General features: G+C 47.1%; 1 protein-coding gene across 1 annotated transcript in view; it reads right to left on the bottom strand.

Annotated features, from left to right (window-relative positions):
• ATP9A (ATPase phospholipid transporting 9A (putative)) overlaps nt 1-13,812 on the bottom strand; it is a 128,403-nt gene extending 114,591 nt beyond the window's left edge. The window contains exon 1 of the mRNA XM_029220132.1: nt 13,709-13,812. Coding sequence (XP_029075965.1) covers nt 13,709-13,776 — 68 coding nt within the window. The 5' untranslated portion in view covers nt 13,777-13,812. The remainder of the gene's footprint in view (nt 1-13,708) is intronic.
• Nucleotides 13,813-13,818: the final 6 nt, after the last annotated feature.

The raw sequence follows: 13,818 nt of genomic DNA, 5'->3' as shown, positions 1-13,818 counted from the left end.
AGGCCCGCATGGCTCCTCCCTCCACCCCACTGTCATCCCTGACAACGGCTATCACTGCTACTGTACTTCCCGGGGGCCACACGCTTGGGATCTAAGCACCTGACATGCATCAGCTCATTCAGTCCTCACACCCCGCCCCCCCAGCACTGTCATCACACCCGTTTTCAGAGAGCTGGACTCTCTCGCCCAAGGTCATACAGTCAGTGAGAGGAGGAGACCAACGTGGACAGAGGCATCCGTGCCTGAATCCAGGCTCTCAGCCCCTCAAGGTGCTCGGCAGCCAAGCCAGGCGGCGGGGAGCCAGCCCTCCACCAGGAACCCGCCTCCTAACCGGACTCAGCTCCATCCGCGCTCCCCTGGAGACAGGGGCTGCAGCCCAGCCAAGGCGCTGCCCCACCGGGCGTGGCTCTGGCACCGAGCCCCCGGGAAGGCCATGGGGGATGTTTCCAAGGGCGCCTGTAAGACGCCAGAAGTTACAACACCTGTCGCTTGGGAGGAGTTTACCTCTGGAAACAGGTGGTAGAGGGGCTGAGGGGCTGGTCCGAGGGCAGCTCAGGCGTGGCAGGGCCCTCACAGGGAGCGCTTCACACCTCTCCTAATGATGCTGCTGCAGGGAAACGCGACCCTGGGCTCCAACGACCCCACTACAACCCTCACCCTCCTCTGCAGGGAAGCAGACGTGCCCTTGGCCCTGTTGTCTACACACAGCTTTGTCACGAGAAACTGGATCTAGAAAGCCTTTTATTCGTTCAACAAACATTTACTGTATGCTTGCAGACTCCGTTATCTCTCATAGCCACCAAACACACACCACTGTGAGGTGTTCGGTTCCCCCAGTCCATCCACAGAGCGTTAGCGTTACCACGGAGCAAGCCTGTCCTCAATCGACCACAGGCCCCTACTGCCCTCCGGCTCCACCTGGCTCACACATTAATAAAAAGGAAGCCTGATTTGTGGCCGACAAAGAAAGGAAAGCATGTGTTTTTACTTCTTTCTCTCTCTTTTTTTTGAACTTTCCCAATCTCGGGGGTTTGCGCTAGGCAAAAGGCAAAATTATCCTGACCCTGGAACAAGGGCCATTCTGGCTTTCATGGGGTGTAAAATGGCAGAGCCCTTCCAGAAATTCATTGTCCAAGATGTAGCAAAAATTCATGCATCAAGATAGCCTCTAGGGACTTCCCTGGTGGTCCAGTGGTTAAGACTTTGCACTTCCACTGCAGGCGGTGCGGGTTCCATCCTGGTCAGGGAGCTAAGATCCCACATGCCCCATGGCATGGCGAAAAAAAAAGAAAGAAGAAAGATAGCCTCTGTAGACTAAGTTCTAATTTCTAACAGCAAAAACCAACAAAAATAATGTCACCCAATAGCCATCCGATAAAATTATAGATCAGAAGGAAACATACCTAAATGTTAATAGAAAGTCGGGCTTTAAATTCTAGCTACTGCATCTTTAACCTTTCTCTAAGAGAAATCAGTAGTATTCTTTAACAGAAATTATTACTTTTATACTAGAAAAAATAAAATGCTAGTGTTTAAAAGTCCCATGTGGGGTGCTTCCCTGGTGGCGCAGTGGTAAGAATCCACCCGCCGATGCAGGGGACAGGGGTTCGAGCCCTGGTCTGGGAAGATCCCACATGCCGTGCAGCAACTAAGCCCGTGTGCCACAACTACTGAGCCTGTGCTCTAGAGCCCGCGAGCCACAACTACTGAAGGCCACGAGCCTAGAGCCCGTGCTCCGCAATGAGAAGCCCGTGCACCACAATGAAGCGCTGCAACTAGAGAAAGCCCCCGTGCAGCAGTGAAGACCCAATGCAGCCCAAAAAAAAAAAAAAGTCCCATGTGGGGCCCCAGAGCTGGGGAGGGCTCTGAGTGGGTCAGGTACCTCCAGGGCCACAGCAGCTGTCTCCGGCTTGACTGTACAGGGGCTGTTCTCTAACAAGCCCTGGTCCCCCAGGCCCCTGGTTCCATCACTGGGCACAAAACAGCCCAGTACTGCTCAGGGGATATTAGTGACTGACAAAGGCTCAGCCCCAGTTAATGCAACAGCCTGGAAACACAAGAAATCTCAGTGATGCAGCAGGAAGCAGCTGGGAGGCAGTGAGGACTGAAACGAGAGCATCTCCAGCCAAACAGCAAACATGAGATCACCATAACCCAGGCCTGGGCCTCCCTCAACTTTCCCTTTGTGTGTCTTTGGCCTGCCTCTGCTTTGCAGGGCCAGCGTTCAGAATGAATACATTATATTTATAAAGTGACAATAAGAATCAACTTGTAAAACTACAGGGCCCTGGTTATGTAAATTAAAGGTGTCTCCTCAAAGAAATAATATGTTGCCACTTAAAGTGTCATTTACAGAGCACATCATGATACAAAAAAAGCCTTACATTAAAATGCTGAATGAAAAAAAAAGGCAGGAAATAAAAACACATGTGCTACATGGTTATAATTCATCAAACAATGTACACACGGAAACAAGACAGGAAGAAAACAGCGTATGCTAAAAGGTTTGTGTTAACTGTGGTTGCCTTTGAAGGGAAAGTTACACCAGTAACTCATTCATCAGTTTTCTCTGTTCTCCAATTTTTAATACACATGCACTCACTTTACAATTAAAAGAAAGTAAATTTTATACTTTTTTACTGTTTCCCTTATGATGAAAACTACTCAAGAAGAGGGTGTTTGGTTGTAATGTATGCAGAAATAGAAATATAACGTTGTGCACATGAAACTTACATAATGCTACAACTCAACGTTACCTCAATTAAAAAATATCAAAACTAAGAAATGCAAAAAAAGAAAAAGGAAAGGAAAGAAAGATCAAGCTGCAGAATATACTGGGAGGAATCAAGGTAGAAACAAGGATTTGTGTTAGGACAGAGGCTGCAATCTTTGAGCTAGTGTGAGCTATGGTGCAAAGTTATCATGAGGCAAAATAAAATCAAAGTAAAAATAAAAGGAGAGTACTTGGTCAGAAAGGCAAGGCTGCTGTGATGCGACCATTTTGCCACGTTTAGGTTCAGGGTTACCATGATGTGGCTATCCTGTACGTCTAAAACTTGACTTCAGAGCAAGAAAATGAAGCCTCTCTCAAATAAATTTTTTGTTGTTGTTTTTTTGTTGTTGTTGTTTTGCGGTACGCGAGCCTCTCACTGTTGTGGCCTCTCCCGTTGCGGAGCACAGGCTCCGGATGCGCAGGCTCAGCGGCCATGGCTCACGGGCCCAGCCGCTCCGAGGCATGTGGGATCTTCCCGGACCGGGGCACGAACCCGTGTCCCCTGCATCGGCAGGCGGACTCTCAACCACTGCGCCACCAGGGAAGCCCCAAATAAATATTTTTTTTAAATACATTTCTTGTGATACTGCTACGCTCCCATGAGGAAGGCTAAAGCGAAAAATGACAAATACCAAGTGTGGACGAGGATGTGGAGCATCTGGCACTTTCCCGGGTGGAGAAGCACAAATTCGTACAATTTGGAAAACTATCAATTTCTACTAAAGCTAAACACAAATATCCCCAAGGGCCCAACAAAGCCACATAATACATGTCCTCAAGATAAGCTCAGGGAGGTCCACAGCAGCACCATTCATGAGCCCTCAAGCTGGAAACGTCCCACTTGTCCATCAGGAAGAGATGGGATAGAGGGGTCATGGAATACAGCTGGCCCTGGAAAAACATGGGTCTGAACTGCACCAGTCCACTTACTTATATGTGGATTTTTCTCAATAAATAAAGTACCTGTATTTTCATTTTACACATCTTTAAATTAACTAAGTTTGGGGAAAAGTTTGTGTTTGATTAGAGATCACAATATGTAAAATCAAAAGAACTAGCATTTGAGTCCTTATTCTATTCAAACTGTTTGAGCTTCTGCTCTTGCGTGAGTCATTTATCAATTCCTTTGTTTTTGAGGCAAAGACAGCAAGCGGTACCAGTACCTGGATTCTTGACTGGTTGGGGGTCGACACCCCTAACCCCCTCCCCGTCATTGTTCAAGGATCAATGACTTATTCATACTCTGACTTCATATGGTGGACAGGAGTGAACAAACTACAATAAACATGCAACACGGTCAACCCTTATGAATCAAACATGGAGCAAGAATTAACAGGCATGAGTGATGTTGAGTACCTGCTACATGACTGCATTTACTTAAAGGTCAAAAACAGGCCCAGCCAATCTCTGTTAGAAGTCAGGATATAGATCAAGGCGGGGGAGGAAGGAGGCAAGAGGAGGCTTCCGAGGTCAGAGCCTGTTTATCTGCTGCCAGTTACGGGAGTGCGTTCACTTCGTGAAAATTCATCAAGCTGTGTGTTTATGATTTGTGCACTTTCCTGTGTGTGTATATATACGCACGGATGTGTACATATGCATAGTTTTTTAAGCAGCTTATTTAGGGAAAAAAACCCCGCGAGGTGGGACAAGTGGTGTTGTCTGTTTACTACCTAGTCCTTTGATGTACCCGGACACAATTGCGTCATTCCTTGTATGAGAGCCTCTGACTGCCTTTAATCTGGAGAACAGAAAAAAGAGGGGAGAGGATGGGGGCGGGGGAGGTTCTCCAGTTTCAAATTTTCTTTGCACTTTCATGGGGACTGACTGTATAAAAGCTAAAAAGTATTCAGATTCAAATCACTTCCTTTTACAGGGTGAGTACACACATTTTAGAAATAGATGTTCTGCACTCCCCCACCCCCGCCATTAGCATGAATGTCTCTCCTACAGAGAGAGTGAATTAAAAAAAATAAGGATCAATATGGAAACTAACTCTGAAAACAGATATTATGCTTCTGATGGATTTACCGTGATTGGGATAATTTGAAGTTTCCAGAATTTTCCTCTGTCACATCACTTCTGCTCTCTGCTTCTACCAGAAACAATGGAGTACACACATATTTACCTCCAAATCACTGAAGGGTCACAAACCCCCAATTCCTCTTCCCTCAACAAAAATCACTTCCTCTAAATGGCCATTACAAGAAAACTCAAATAGGAAAGGGCATAGAGACAGGTTGCGGAATACAGTTTGCTGCAGAAATTCAAATTAAATGAGCCTTTTAAAAAAACTGAAATGAGCTTTCAAGTTTTCTAAACCAAAACCGTTCTTCAGTTTGTCACCTGTAAAGTAGGGCTGTCAGGAGGATGAAATGGGATGGTCCACGTCAAACTCCTAGAAGAGCACTGCACACCTAACCAGCACACAATAGGGGGCAGCAACTATTATAATTCTCAACAAATTAATCTAGCACAATCCAAGTCACAAGAACTAACAAACCAACCACCCGAAGCGCAACCTGAAATGTGACCCCTGCAAACTCTTTAAGCAAAAGGAAACATCTGGGGACAGCACCTCCACCTTACGGAGCATGTGGCACGTGTTTTAGGTTGCAGGGGGGTGGGGGGTGGCATTCAGCTCTAGCGGACATGACTTTGCAGCATGGAGAACTCTTTGCTTATGGAGAATTCTTGAGACCGGACTGTCTAAAGAAAAGCACTAAAGAACCCATCATCGGCCTAAAATAAAGGTTTACCAGAAACACCGAGCGATTCCTCACCTACCAAAATAACCACACGATGCTTCCTATATTAGCCGGCTCAGGCTGCCATAAGAAAATATCACAGGCCGGGGGGCTTAGACACCGGAAATTTATCTTCTTATAGCTCTGGAGTCTGGAAACTCCAAGATCAAGGTGTCAGCAGATTTGTTACCTTCTGAGGCCTCTCCCCTTGGCTTGCAGACGGCCACCTTCTCCCTGTGTCCTCATGGGCTTTCCTCTCATGCCTGGTGTCTCTCTTCGTGTCCTAATCTCCTCTTCTTAGAACAGCACTCAGATTAGTTAAGGGCTCGCCGTAATGGCCTCGTTTTAATTTAATCATCTCTTTAAAGGCCCTGTCTCCAAATACAGTCACTTGCTAAGGTGCTGGGTTAAGACCTCAACGTGTAAATTTGGAGAGGGACACACGTCAGCCCATGACACTTCCCAAATGCTTTCTTCCAACAGCTCAAGACTTCCTCAGCTGCTAAATGAGAAGCTGAACTCAGAGTTAAGAACATAATCCAAACATGAATCTCTTGCCCAGCAGGTTCTTCTTTTTTCATTCTTTCTTTTTTTTTCTTTAAAGACAGGATGAGTCACCTTAAGGACAGTAAGGGGCATGGCTTTTCATAGGGTGTACACATTCCACTCATCCAGGGGGTCCTAACAGCTGCAATTCTGCCCACTCCTACTCCTCCCACCCCCCGGGGGACATGGCAATGTCTGGAGACAGTTTTGGTTGTCACAACTGGGGGGAGGGTGCCACTGGCATCCAGGGGGTAGAGGCCAGCGATGCTGCCCAACATCCTACAGTGCACAGGACAGGCTCCCAAGGCAGAGAACTGTCAAACCGAAAATATCAATAGTGCTGAGGTTGAGGATCCCTGAGGTCTAAACTGGCCAAACTCTACCTCATCTTGTGTCACAGCAGATGGCCCAGCAAAGAGGGGGAGAGCCTACCAGGCCCCGTTCCCTCCACAGGCGTCTTCTTCCTCAGGGAGGGCAGCCAGCAGGCTCTTCCCTGGCACTGGGCAAATGCCACAGAGATCTAACTGGAAGAAGGCAATAGTCTCCAGCCCACCCAGCTTTCCAATTCACACAAGAAGCCTTTCTTTCCATGGGGCCCCTTCCAACTGTCCTCTCCCACAAACCTCCCACAAACTTTAGACAATGATTAAAGCAACGTTAAGGTCCCAGATGAACTAGGTAAACTAACCATCGTTTAAAAACCATGTTTTTTGGGCTTCCCTGGTGGCGCAGTGGTTGAGAGTCCACCTGCCGATGCAGGGGACACGGGTTCGTGCCCCGGTCCGGGAAGATCCCACATGCCATGGTGCAGCTGGGCCCGTGAGCCATGGCCGCTGAGCCTGCGCGTCCGGAGCCTGTGCTCCGCAACGGGAGAGGCCACAGCAGTGAGAGGCCCGCGTACCGCAAAAAAATTTTTTAAATAAATAAATAAATCATGTTTTTCATGGACAACTTGGAAAAATAAAAAGAATTTTTAAGTCTACAAATAACAAATGCTGAGAAGGTGTGGAGAAAAAGGAACCCTCCTACACTGTTAGTGGGAATGTAAGTTGGTGCAGCCACTATGGAAAATAGTATGGAGGTTCCTCAAAACACTAAAAATAGAACTACCATATGATCTAGCAATCCCACTCCCGGGCCATATATCCGGACAAAACCATAATTCGAAAAGATGCATGCACTCCAATGTTCATAGCAGCACTATTTACAATAGCCAAGACACGGAAGCAATCTAAATGCCCGTCGACAGATGAGTGGATAAAGAAGATGTGGTACATGTACACAATGTTATTATTCAGCCATAAAAAAGAATGAAATAATGCCATTTGCAGCAACATGAATGGACCTAGAGATTATCATGCTAAGTGAATAACTTAGAGAAAGACAAATATCGTATGACATTGTTTATATGTGGAATCTAAAACATGACCTAAATGAACTTATCCATGAAACAGAAACACTCACAGACACAGAAGACAGACTTGTGGTTGCTCAGGGGTTGGTGGGATGGGCAAGGGATGGAATGGGAGTTTGGGATTAGCAGCTGCAAACTATTATATACAGAATGGATAAACAACAAGGTCCTACTGCAGAGCACAGGGAACTATATTCGATATTCTGTAATAAATCATAATGGAAAAGAATATATATGTGCATAACTGACTCACTTTGCTATACAGCAGAAACTAACACAACACTGCAGATCAACTATACTTCAATAAAATAATTTTTTTAAAAAAAGAATTTTTAATCTATTAGCACAACCAGCTTATCCCTTTTCTTTCCCCTTTGTAACAATAACATTATATTTCCAGACCAACAGCACCATGTTATTAGCACAGGCCACCGCTTCCTAAATGTCAGGCATGACGTGGGCACGTCTACAAACCTACCCAGCTATTACTGACTTCATACTTTTAAATCAACTCTGTGTTTTTTACTGAAATGTATTCTAAAAGAAATCTTCCTGTCACTACTACAAAGAGAAAACAAGTATCACTTGGCACAAAAAGAAGGAACTGTAAACATATTTGCTAGCCTTTCAATGTTTGGCCACGAGCCACCTAAAGTGATCTCTGGCGAAGCTTCCCACAGGCCAAGCTCTGAATACCTCAATCAATCTTTCAAAGTCACATAAATAAAAGATGCGAGCTTTAAAAACAATCAGCACCATTCTATCTCTTTAGGTAAAAGTCATCAAAAAATATGTTACAATGAGTCTTTTTCTTTCTAAATTAAACCAAAGTCCACTCACTTTTAGGAGGGAAGCTCCAGGCACTTCATGTCCATTCCCAAAGGTGGCCATCAAGTCTGGCCAGCCCTAGTTAATGATTTTCATCACGTGCATCTGGGTAGAGATATTAGAAGAAACTTCTGTTTTGAGAAGCGACAGCCCAAAGTCCAAAGACGGATCATTCGACACCCCGCCTCCTCCTTTCTACTTGTTGCATGGGTGGCCGAGGTCAAGGTCAAATGGCCACCCTGCTTCCTTAGGGACTGGCACCCAGGTGGCTCACTGGCCTTCCTCAGGGAAGCCCCGGCAAGAGTGGCACCTGTATCCACGCTCTACCCTTCAGCATCTCCACCTGGGTTTGTAATTTCACATCTGGTGTCACTGCCTGTGCCTGGCAGACAGTCCTGCAAGTAATGAGAATCAACTGTGCTGTATACCTAATACTACCCTCCATGATGTCAACAGAGACAGGCATTTTAACATCACAAATCAGAAGTGACAGCTTCAATCAAAAGTTCAGAACTTCCCACTGAATAAACACATCTGTATAAAGAACTCCGTACGCGGGCACTGTTCGTCCACATCAACAGTGAATTCACATCACTGCTGCACCCTCGTCCTGGCGTGGCGTGAGCACCTCTGCAAAGGAGCACGTGGCCTGCAGCAGCCCTGCCACTACAGATTTAGTCATTTGAGGTCTGAGAGAGCTTCTGGCAGAGTCAAGTCCTCTGTGGCCATTTTCTGGCCAGAGTTCTTACTCAACCAGACTCTCTACAAAGTTCTAGAAAGAAGAGGAGATCGTGTTACCCAGTGCAAGAGTCCGCATGAGGCTTGGTCCCTCTTCCAGGCTGTGCAAAGAGCAATTTCTGACGTTCTGTGAGGGCTCGTATCTACTCTGCATATATTATGCCCGACCACATGGGCTCTTACTATGTCGCCACTTTACGGAAGAGGAAACTGAGGCACAGGAGGGAAAAGACAGTGGTCTGGGACTTCTCCGGTGGCACGGTAGTTAAGAATCCACCTGCCGGACTTCCCTGGTGGCGCAGTGGTTGAGAGTCCGCCTGCCGATACAGGGGATACAGGTTTGTGCTCCGGTCCAGGAAGATCCCACATGCCGCGGAGCAACTAAGCCCGTGCGCCACAACTACTGAGCCTGCACTCTAGAGCCCGCGAGCCACAACTACTAAGTCCACATGCCACAACTACTGAAGCCTGTGCTCTAGAGCCTATGCTCCATGACAAGAGAAGCCACGGCAATGAGAAGCCCGCGCACCACAACGAAGAGTAGCCCCCGCTCATCGCAACTAGAGAAGGCCCGTGCTCAGCAACAGAGACCCAACGCAGCCAAAAAAAAACCTCACAGTAGACAAGAGAAATAAAAGCATATGTCTATACAAAGACCTTAATGTTCTTAGCAGTGTTATTTACAATAGTCAAATACTGGAAATAATCCAAGTGTCCATCTTGGTGAACAGATAAACAAAATATGGTATATCTACACAATGGAATTCTATTAAGCAATAAAAAGGAACTTTAAAGCCATTGTGCTAACAAAAAAGAAGCAGACTCACAGACATGGAGAACAAAACTAGTTGTTACCAGTGGGGGGTGGGGGTGCTAAATAGGGGCTGGGGAGCAAAAGGTACAAACTACTGGGTGGAGCTCAAGGATGTACTGTACAACACAGGGAATATAACCAATATTTTGTAATAACTGTAAATGGAAAGTAACCTTTAAAAATTGTATTAAAAAATTTTAAATTAAAAAAAATGCTGCGAAAAAAGGCAGATACAAAGACAACGTATTTTATGATTCCATTTATACGAAATTTCCAGAAAGGGCAAACCTATGAAAACAGAAAGCAGACCAGTGACAGCCTGGAATGAACTGCGAACAGGCACGAGGGAACTTTTGGGACTGATGGAAATGTTCAAAAACTGGATCGTGGGGATGGCTGCACAAACTCTATAAATCTACTTTAAAAAAATCAGTCAGCTGTACATTAACAGTGGATGTATTTTATGTGATGTAAATTATACTCGAATAAAGTTATTTATAAAAAAAAAAAAAAAGCTGAAATAGACTCTGTACCTAAATAGTCAGCTCTTTCTTAACCCAGTTCATCCAAAACTTCCTAATGCCCCAAGTCCAAATACATCAAAAATCAAATCATCCTTGTCCAATTTGGCCACAAAACCCCGAATTATTACTAAGAGAAGGCAAAGCAAAGTCTCAGTTCTGCCAGAGCTGCTTTTAACAATATCTATCAAACCAGGGCGTCTACATACCTGGATGGAATAGTTTATGTAGTTAATCATTTCCTGGATTTGATCAGGGAGGAGCAATGAAGTCAGTAATATTTCTTTACTTCCTACCATCAAAGGTCCTTCCTCTCAAAGGAGCGTTCTGGTGATCCCCCAAAGCAAACCTTACACAAAGACCTAATTACCACTATCTGTCCTAGTAAAGACCCAGGAAGTACTAAGCACTTAGTGTTCCAAACTTAGCATGGATTAAGTTACACAATCCTAGGAGGCATACACAATTACTGTTACTCCCACTTTACAGATGAAAAAATGAGACCCAGAAAGGTAAAGTAATTTCCCCAAGTCACACAGCTAGTGAGTGGCAAAACCCAGGCTTGCACCCAGCTCTCCGATCCTACGCCTACACTCTTAACAGATCTCTTGTGTTTCACCAAGAGGAGAACTTCATTTAGCCAGAAGGAAAGCACATGTCAGAAAAGTGGTTTCCAGCAATGTGAGGCAAATGCCTTGTGTCCAAACAAAACCGCTGTAATAGTTTTCTCAACATCAGGATGTGGTAACTTTCTCAAGAGAGAAAAGAGCTCTGGGTCTACGGCATTCCTCCAGCAAATAAATTGCATATCTTGGCGACATATGCTGAGTGACCCCAGCATTAATTATACTCTGTCTCCTGGGACCTGTGGCACCTATGTTTTTGGTTTTTTAACCACAAAATCCCCCAACCATCCTACAGCTTTGAGCCATTAGGTAAAAAGAGTTGATCCACCTCCTCACACTGAGTATCCCTGTGACCTCCAACAAATTATTTAGCATCACTGAATCTTAGTTTCCCTGTCTATAAAATGAAGAAACTAACTCCAAAAATTCACACAGTTGTTATGAGGATTTAAACACAGCCATTTATCTCAAGTGCCCAGCAAAGAGTCTGACCCATCACAAATATATTTCTTATTCCTTTACCTCCCCCCCTGCCCCCCCACCTTAAACTACAGGAAGCCTTTCCATCTCTCTGTGCTTCCAAAAGTGCTTCCCAACACCAAGATCCGCAACTTGACAAGGCTACTCCTAAAAATGCAGATTAAATACTAGAACATATACGCAAATACCTGGAATTCCAGATACATGAGTTGAATTTGAATCCACGTCACTGTTTAGGAAATCAATTAGTTCCAAAGCGGCAAATTCTAAAGGAGGAGTGATCTTCCATGCCAATAACAAACAGAAATCTTTTTTTTTTTTTCCAACTGTCAGCACCACTCCCTCTGGGCCCCTGTATCAACGGTGCATATTTCTATCATGGTAATCATCACTTTTAAATAATTATTTGCATTTTTCTCTCATGCACTGAATCAGAGGTTCTCAACTATGCCAGCGCATTAAAATCATCAGGGCAGCTTATAGCCAGGTCCCACCCCAGACTCTTATTTCAAAGGTCTAAAATGGGGCAGGGATGGTAATTGTTTAAGCTGCCCAGGTGATTCCAATGCAGGGTCAGGAGGCATACACCTGTGGTCAGGGCTTGTTTAATTCGTATATGCACCCCAGACACCTGACACAGCCCCCCACACACACACACAGTAGGCATTTTATAATTGTTTTTGGCACAAATTAATAACTAGAGGAACTTCGAGTCCACTGATCATATTAATTCATTAAAACACTGAGAAAAAAAACATTTACTGAGGGTGTATATTACATCAGGCACTACGCCAGGCATACGGCTCAAGTTAATTGTTATCGTTCTTTAGCCTTGAGCGGTCAGGATTACAACGCGCGCGAACAGTGAAGGAAAGGGTGGAGGGCTGTCGGTCTCTGGGGTCAGAGAGCCCGAGCGCAATCTGCATTTTGCAGCATCTTCCCAGCAGTCCTCGACCTCGCTGGGCTCTCTTCCTCCTCTGTATTCTATCAAAGGGGACTCCTCACCGGGAGATTTAAGGAAGACTTTAAGAAGACAGGGACAAAGACCTCACAAAATGGCAGCTGGCATCATTCTTCATTTTTCTTAATTCGACGGACACCTGGTGAAGCCAGCCTACTTGTTCACCCTCCTCACCCCCTCCATCAAGTAACTGACGCCGCAAAGAGCGGCCGCCACAGGGAAAAGGCCCAGAGAGAACAGGACGCCAAAGGGAAGGGCGGGGCCGAGAGGCCCGGCCCCGCCCAGCTGCGGTTCTCAGCCTTCACCCGACAACAGCCTCACCTGGGCGGCCTCGGAAAATGCACATTTCCAGGTCCCATCCCCAAGAACTGATCGGCGGGGCCGGGGAATCTGCATTTTAACCAGCTCCCCTCTACCTTCCCCCCAGCTAATTCTGTCGCAGGCGATGCCACAGACCCTTAAAACCTCAACAGGTCATTGCCATCCTCCGAATAAGAAGACGGCAGGGCGCAAAACATCCTCCCGTCCTCTCTCTCCAAGTGAGGGAAACCCTCACCAGGCTGCCCAGGGGCCTGCCAATGCGGGAAGGCACAGCAGGTGGCAACCCCTACGCCTGCCAGGGGGCTCCTTCTCAAACTGGGGAGCCGTGGGGGGGGGTCTCCTGTTGACCAGTAGGAACCCTTCTCGCCCTCCTGCGGCTACTAGTTCGGGTCCAGCCGGGGCCGGGAGGGGAAGGCGGCCATCTGGGGGCTGAGACCCGGAGGCACTGATGGGGAACCCCCCAGGCGGGTCTGCGGAGGAAGCCATGCCTCCCCCGACAAATAAACTGAGCATATCCGGGCTTCCGAGGACTCCACGCGCAGAGCAAGGTTTGATACTGACCAAGTCGTAATTACAACGACAAGGAGTAATCAGGAAACAAAATGGTTAAGAAGCAAGGCTGATCCCAATTCCATGCGCGTGTAAACAGCGCTGGGCAGGCCCGGCTTCTCGGGGTTTCGAAAGGAAGGTGGGCATCGGTGAGAGGCAGCCGGGCGCTTGGGCCCAAAAGGGACGCGATCGCGCCGGGGGCCCGGGCGGGAACTGGAGCTGAGCCGAATTCCCTCCCAGCCCGCCCGCCCGCCCGCCCGCCCGCCGGCCTCCCAGGCCCGGCCACCGGCTCATGGCGCCGGCCAACCTGTCAGGCCCGGCCCGCCCCGCCCGAGCGCCAGGCTCCGGCCGCGCGCGGACAAAGGAGGGCGGCCAGCCCCGGGTCTCGCTCACCCGCCGCGGGGCCTGCTGTCCATCCGCTTCTTCTGGCGCACCGGCTGCAGTGGGATGTTGTCCGTCATGTCGCCCGCGCCGCCCGCCTTGGCCGCCGTGCCCCCCGCGCC

The sequence above is a fragment of the Monodon monoceros genome, unplaced genomic scaffold (assembly GCF_005190385.1).
Source record: "Monodon monoceros isolate NGI ecotype Baffin Bay Population unplaced genomic scaffold, NGI_Narwhal_1 Super_Scaffold_13, whole genome shotgun sequence".
In the NCBI taxonomy this organism is placed as follows: Eukaryota; Metazoa; Chordata; class Mammalia; order Artiodactyla; family Monodontidae; genus Monodon; species Monodon monoceros.
The sequence above is the reverse complement of the archived record's forward strand: the minus strand, read 5'-3'. Positions and strand labels throughout refer to the sequence as shown.